Source organism: Histoplasma capsulatum, genomic scaffold (genome assembly GCF_000149585.1).
Source record: "Histoplasma capsulatum NAm1 scaffold_1 genomic scaffold, whole genome shotgun sequence".
Lineage (NCBI taxonomy): Eukaryota > Fungi > Ascomycota > Eurotiomycetes > Onygenales > Ajellomycetaceae > Histoplasma > Histoplasma mississippiense.
The window spans coordinates 447,115-453,954 of NW_001813982.1; the positions used below are offsets into that span (position 1 = coordinate 447,115).

Sequence of the window (6,840 nt, forward strand, 5' to 3'; positions counted from 1 at the left end):
GTGGTGGCATGCATAGCTGGAACCCAACTCAGAGTACCCCTCTGGTGAATTGGGGATCAGGTCATAGAAGAGACAGCCGCCAAAGCTGAGGCACTTCAACAAGCAATTCTGAAGCGATACAACTCAGCTGATGATCTGGAGTATGACCCACTGGATGATGAGCACTGGAGCGGCATGGGGAACCTGCCCTGGAACCCCCGGATTGGGATGGAGGAGATGGAGCGCAACACCATTGGGGTACAGAGCACCTCCCCAGGCACGGATGGAATCACAGTGAGGATGCTCAAAGCATGCTGGCAGCATGTGTCCCTCTTTATACAGCAGCTATACAACTGCTGCCTCCGGCTCTGCCACTTCCCACGAGCCTGGAAACTGGCAGAGGTGGCAATGATACCCAAGGTGGGTAAGAGAGATAGAAGCTCAGTCCGCTCCTGGAGGCCCATTGCCCTGCTTTCAGTAATCTCCAAAGGGCTGGAACGCATCATTGCAAGGCGACTGGCGTACACGGCACTCATTCACGGCATAGTCAGCCCACAGCATGGGGGGGCGCTGCCCAGACGATCTGCAATGGACCTGGTAGCTGCTTTCACTCATGAGGTGGAGGCAGCCTTCGCACAAAACAAGGAAGTGTCCATGGTCACAATGGATGTGCAGGGTGCCTTTGATGCTGTGCTGCGCAGGCGGCTGCTTCAGCGGATGGCGCAGCAGGGGTGGCCACGCGAGCTGCTGCAGCTCATTGACAGTTTCCTCACTGAACACAGAGCTCAGGTCCGGCTGGAGGGGACCACCACAGCAGCACATCAGATGCAATGTGGCACGCCACAGGGGTCTCCTTTGTCACCAATACTGTTCCTTCTGTACCTGGCAGAGCTGCTGTGGCAAAACTCGGAGTTGCGCTTTGGCTATGCGGATGATCTGAACATCTGGTAGGCGACTCACTCACTTGACAACAATGCCACCCTTCTCAGACAGGATATACAGAGTATTCTGAGGTGGGGGGAGATAAACAAGGTGGCCTTCGCACCAGAGAAACTTGAGATGATCCATCTTACAAGAAAGCGACACAATGAGGCACCAGCAGTAGTTGTGTCTGAGGATCTCACTGTTCACCCTGTTACTGCCCCAGCTGGACAGGAGCCAGCACTTCGCTGGCTGGGTGTACACTTCGACAGAAGGCTCACCTGGAGACCACATGTCTCCACCCGGGCAAAGAAGGCAAGGGCCGTGGCCCAGCACATCCGGAGTCTGGGAAAGACCAGAGACGGGCCCCCAGCAGACGCTTTGCGGAAGGCGGTCACCACCTGCGTGGTTCCCTCACTGCTCTATGGCACAGAGGCCTGGTACGGCGGCCGCACGCAGCCAGCAAGGCACACGGGTAGGAGTGGGGAGGTTAGCTCCCGCCTGGGATGGCATGTGGGGACAGTTGAGAAGGTGCTTACTATGGCAGCCAGAGGGGTCCTCCCAGTTTTCCGTACAACGCCCATCGCTGCCCTATACCGGGATGCTGGGCTCCCATCAGCAATGGTAGCTCTGGAGGAGGCCAAAATTCGATTCGCGACAAGGCTTCAGGTGGTGGATGAGAAGCACCCACTGGCTTCACGGATAGCACCTCCAATGATCACACGAGGAAGAGGGGCTGGAACCCGGCAGCGCTCAAAGACCAAGATCCAGCGGTTGGGGGCGCTGCTACCTGAAGTCAATAGACCCACACTTGCCATCCCACACTACTCAGAGGGATGCGGGACAGACCCCACAGAGGGTGTAGACAAAAAGAGTGCTGCTCAGGCATTCAAGGAATGGTGGAGAAGTCAACCCTCAACAGATCTATATGTTTTCTCAGATGGATCAGAACGGAGCCTTGACAACAGCAGGCAGGTGGGCTATGGCTTCATAGTCTATCAGGGAAATAAACAGCTGGGCCAGCTTCTCAGCTGCGCTGAGCCCTATGTCACATGTCTTCGACGCTGAGGCAGTTGGTGCCTGCTGGGCATTAGAGTGCGCCGTGAAGCTCCTACCTTGTGTCACAGAGGACAGCAGCAACCCTCAGATCTGGCTCTGCCTCGACAACACCTCAGTCATCTGGGGCATACGGGGCAGTGCAGCAGCCTCCTCAAACTGGGCCTACAACCGCTGCCATGAGCTCCTCAGACAGCACAATGTCAGCCTGAAATGGGCTCCTGGGCATATGGGGATAGAGGGCAATGAGGAAGCAGACCGCTTGGCTAAGCGGGCAGTCTCATCCACTGCAGCCCCAGCCTATGGTCTCGAGGCCACACCCACAGTCAGTGGGGTCCGCACAGTGGCCAAGCAGCTCAGCCAAGAGGCAAGGCGAAAGTGGTGGAGTGGAGCCTGTGGCAAGCTCTCTGACTGGTACCGGGGCTGGAGTTTCAGCAGGCCGACTGTGGAATACCAAGTGAAGGCCCCTCCGGAGCTCACCATGCCACGGCATGCCCTTCACCGCTGGCTCGCACTCCGCTCCTCTCATGGGGACTTCTCCTGGTACCACAGGCGTTTCCAGCATGCAGATGCGAGGCTCACCTGTGTCTGTGGACACAACAAGAGCCCAGAACATTTGGTGCTCTGTCGACACTCACAGAGGCACTTTCTTCACTTGCCCAAGAGGCCAGCAGCACGGCCACACAACCGGGCGACAGCTGTTGCCTATCTAGGGTCTCTGACCCCTACAGACTTTGTAGAACTGCTGGACTGTACGCAGTTCTACACACGGTACTGCACAAGGTAACGCAGCCGGCTGGCTGCAAACCATCTGACAACCCCCGCAGCAGTTCCACGAGGCCGGCCTGCTGAGTACACCCACGGTAGCTAGTGCAACTGCCAGGGACATCACAGTCTATGCAGACAGTACAGATAGCACAACTAGGCTCATCTGTCTCAATTAGCTGTGGTGTAATCAGTACAGTCTACGTGTCTGACTCAGCTGATATGGTTTTGACTGCCGGCATTGTATCTACGCGTACTCTGCTTTGTTTTCCTCTCGTTTGCCCTTGTCTCTATCGGCTCAAATGCTTCTTCTTCCTTCTTTTCTTTGCTCTCTCTGTCATTCTCTGCTCTTTTCCTTTCACAACCTTCTTCAGTGCTCTCTCCTCTCTTTTCCCCCGGGTCTGTGCCAGATCACGTGACTGCAAGGTGTTGCAGATGACACAGTCTTTCCTTCACCTCTCTCTTTTATTCTTTTCATTTCAGAACACACACTTTCCCTCTCTTTCTTTCATTATTTATCTTGTCTGTCTTTCTTCTGATGTTAGAAGCACAGACAGCTTTCTGATCAACTGAGAGAGGTATCCCTCTCTGCTCACTATAAAGCCTTCCAGGCACGGCAGCGGCGGTCCCCTCAGGGAACCACACTATAGCCCCACCATGAATGGCCATACGTCGGGCCAGAAGTGGATGCGCAGCTCAGAAAAATCCTTTGCAATGAGCTGAGTCTTCTCAAGAGTTGCCACCTGGATTCTGTTTTCTCTCTCTGTGTACATAGAAATCTCTCCAGCGTAGCACGTCTCCATGCCCTTCGGGAGGCTTCTGAAACACGGGCGCTGCCCGTGTTTTCTCCGGGACGTTAAACCTATACATACATACATACATATGAGTATTGTTATACATTCCATTTTGGCACAAATTGGGCACTGTTTAATGTGTTGGTTTTGTTCATATTACTTTCAAATCCGGACACTTAATGTAGCGAAAATATGTTGTTATAATCCTAAAACTATCTTTTTATTTGTGGAGGACTCACCATGAAGGAAATCATACGAATTTTGATATTTGCGGCGATGACAGATGCGACTCGCATAGCCTAGGTCGGTATGGAAACATATACTGCGTCTGGATATGGAAGGGCTGAATGCGTCTTCTAAATCCACCGGCTTATACAGGCCGACGAAAGCTGACAATGCTTCAGTTTAAACGCCGAGTAATTTTGTTCCCAAATATATCACCCACCCTTGATTTTTTGGGGTTTCTGTTCAGAATCTGGGTTTCATCTTCCACATCTTTGTTTGCAGCAGCAAAGCTCCATTGCACATCCTCGGTTTCATGGGTCACAGTTGAAATATCGGAATCATCTAATGTAGCAGCTATGTCAGAGTTCATCTGATGCTGAGATGCAGAATGACATTGAGACTCAGTTTCTGAGAATCTTTCGTTTGCCGCCCTAATAACTCCAGCCCTCTTTTCCTTTGCCCAATCTCGGGCATTCCTGTATGCCGACACTCCTTGCCGAAAAGTTTCCAAATTACCAGTCATACCCCACGTATTGAGCTGAGTCATAATATACTCAGGGCGGTAATCTGGGCCGCTGGGCTTGGTGAGATGAGTAGTGTATAGCTTGAGTTGACCACCATGATAAGTCGATGTAAGAGTATAGGTGTTGTTGTCGTAGGTTGATTCGTCTTCTTCATATGACCGAAGGGAATGCATTCCTCGGGCTCCTAGAGCGCCATCATAACAAGCCTGATGTGTAGCCACAGCCAGGGATCCGTCGGGGCCTTTCACTTCTAAAAAGAAGTTTGGTGCTATTGAGAGGTCATCCTGCGTTGAAGGAACAATCTGGCTGCTCAGTTCATTGCGGATTTGACGATTGAGCTGTTCAGGACGAGAGCCATAGAAGTGATCTGGTCTGGCAGAAGCCAGTGTGCCATCAGTTAAGGGAGCAAGATTTCCAAATGGATAATCCCCTCCGACACATTTAAGGTCACTGATATCGCCGTCAAGAATTGGAACTACTGAAACTGTAACTGGCTTCTCTTTGGATGCATATGCATCCGCTTCTCTGAAATCTTCAAAGCGCTTCTCAGAGAACTTCGAGGGAGAAAGGGAAGCTCGCGATCGCGCCAACATTTCGTTGATCTCCATCCAGTTATTCGGTTTTAATGGCTTCTCGCCGTCTGGATATCTATACTCCGGTGGATAGACTCTATGGTCAATTAAATTCTGCTGGAAGTTCCTACTATATGCTGAGGTGCTTGAGGTTTTTGTGGTCGTCTTTGTGTTTCCGGTGGTGGATGCTGGAGATTCCGCCCGACGCTTCCTACGATGGGAGGATGGCCTTGAACTCATCGGTTGGGGAACAGGATACTAGGATAACATTAGCACCGAGGTGGATATTGGGTTGCAGTTACATACATTTCTCAAACCAGACAGGTCGGGTCCTCCCAATCTCGAAAACCTCTCTATCTCCTTTAAGCGACCAGGCAGACAATCACGGAGAATATCCGGAGCAAAATAAAACGTTTCACAGTGCTTCAGCTCAGTAAACTGTCGAGTGATGGGCCTATGAAGCTTTCGAAATGGTTCTGGAGGGCTGTTTCTTCGGTCTAACTCTTTTATCGCGCTCTTGGTTAACCAAACCTTTGATAGATTATCCCAGTAAGATTGGCTGAGCTTCTGCTTCTTCAACTGACGATGTGGTGTTTCGGAAGGATGCTCAAGGCGTTGGCGCTTGCGGGATAGCCTAAAGTCTTGTGACGAAGGCATATGGCGGTCATAGGGCGTTTAAATTCCTAAATGGAAAGAAGGGGAAGTAAACGTCGTTTATCACCCATAAATGAGCCTCGACAATGCCGAAGCTGTCATTACTAACAATCACCTGCGATACTCCTAGTTTCTCAGCACAGGCACTAAGCCAAAAGAGGAAGAATTTGTGTGTGCTATCTTCGCTCGGGGCCTGTTCGCCCTAAAATGGTGGCGTAGAATCCTTGCACACGCTAAAATATGATGTTGAAGTTCCAGTACCAGGGTTAAATTGCTCCGGCCCGCTCCCTCAATGTATAGAGGTTTTGGCCCTCAAGAATAGGCACCGCAGGCATTAGTACAGCCCCGAATCACCTCTGAACAAGTTAACTAGCGTTCACAAGGGCATCTACGCCTCCGTGCTTGGTGATAAAGTTAAACGTAACTTCAAATCACAATTTGCTCTGCATACCCGTCGCAAAACAATCCACATGTCCCAACTCCATTGGCCGGAGCAAATGCCAGATACCATGTCCGGAGGCTGAGTGACGCGACTTCTCCTCTGCTTGGCCAACGTTTTTCAATGCTATCAAGAGCTCCCCGATACGGATGCGTGAGCAGTCGCATCCAACAACAGAGAGTGTGAGGATGAAGTTCCCTCAAGAAGATTTCCAGGATGTCAATCTCATGTTGGACGTTGGACTGGATAATAAATTGATCAGTGATTTGTTTCCGCGGGCAAGTGAGGGGCTATTCCCCCTCCTCCAAGCACACCCTTCGGACGGTCACCCAGTACTTACAACGCGATGCATCGCAATGCCAGAATGCCTCGGTAATCGAAAGGATATGGAAAACTTTCAATGCAAACCACTAACAGACTTCGTAGACAACGCGTATTTTACCCTCCTTGGGGTATCTCTTTCAGGCGTCTCCTCCATCTTCTGCCCTGATATATGCAACGTTATTGGGAAGAGTAAGCTACGAATATGGGAGAAGGATAATCTGCTTCATGAAACAACCCACTGCGTTATTATGGAAGTGTATCGCGACCAACCTCAACACTGCACTCTTCGTCTGCGGCTAGCCTTCGTTGAGTCCTTCGAGATAATGAACAACTTGTTTGCGCCCGGCACTTGATTGTATCATTCAATCTTCCATTTCCCCCTGACAATGTAAACACCAACATATGCAGGAAGGAGTATCTCTCCGCTTCCTTTCGTGCTCCAAATCCGGCCCCCTTCTTCATTTTGAAAGTCGATATTCTCACATTCGAAGCAGAAGAGTTTTCTTTCGCTCGGTTCTGCCCAGATATATTTGCCCAGATCATACTTGAGGATTCTGGCGACGCGGCTAGCTTTGTCCAGCGACTTT

General features: G+C 51.0%; 2 protein-coding genes across 2 annotated transcripts; one reads left to right on the forward strand and one right to left on the reverse strand.

Annotated features, from left to right (window-relative positions):
• Positions 1-174: 174 nt before the first annotated feature.
• On the forward strand, positions 175-2,827 carry HCAG_00139 (conserved hypothetical protein; the record flags this gene model as incomplete). Its single annotated transcript, XM_001543043.1, has 4 exons — positions 175-926; positions 984-1,875; positions 1,970-2,708; positions 2,784-2,827. 4 exons carry the CDS (start codon positions 175-177, stop codon positions 2,825-2,827), a joined length of 2,427 nt encoding a protein of 808 aa, XP_001543093.1.
• Positions 2,828-3,365: 538 nt separating this feature from the next.
• HCAG_00140 (predicted protein) lies at positions 3,366-4,857 on the reverse strand (the record flags this gene model as incomplete). The annotated part of the gene is made up of 4 exons (XM_001543044.1): positions 3,366-3,567; positions 3,598-3,644; positions 3,755-3,814; positions 3,961-4,857. The coding sequence occupies 4 exons, from the start codon at positions 4,855-4,857 to the stop codon at positions 3,366-3,368; spliced, it is 1,206 nt and encodes a 401-aa protein (XP_001543094.1).
• Positions 4,858-6,840: the final 1,983 nt, after the last annotated feature.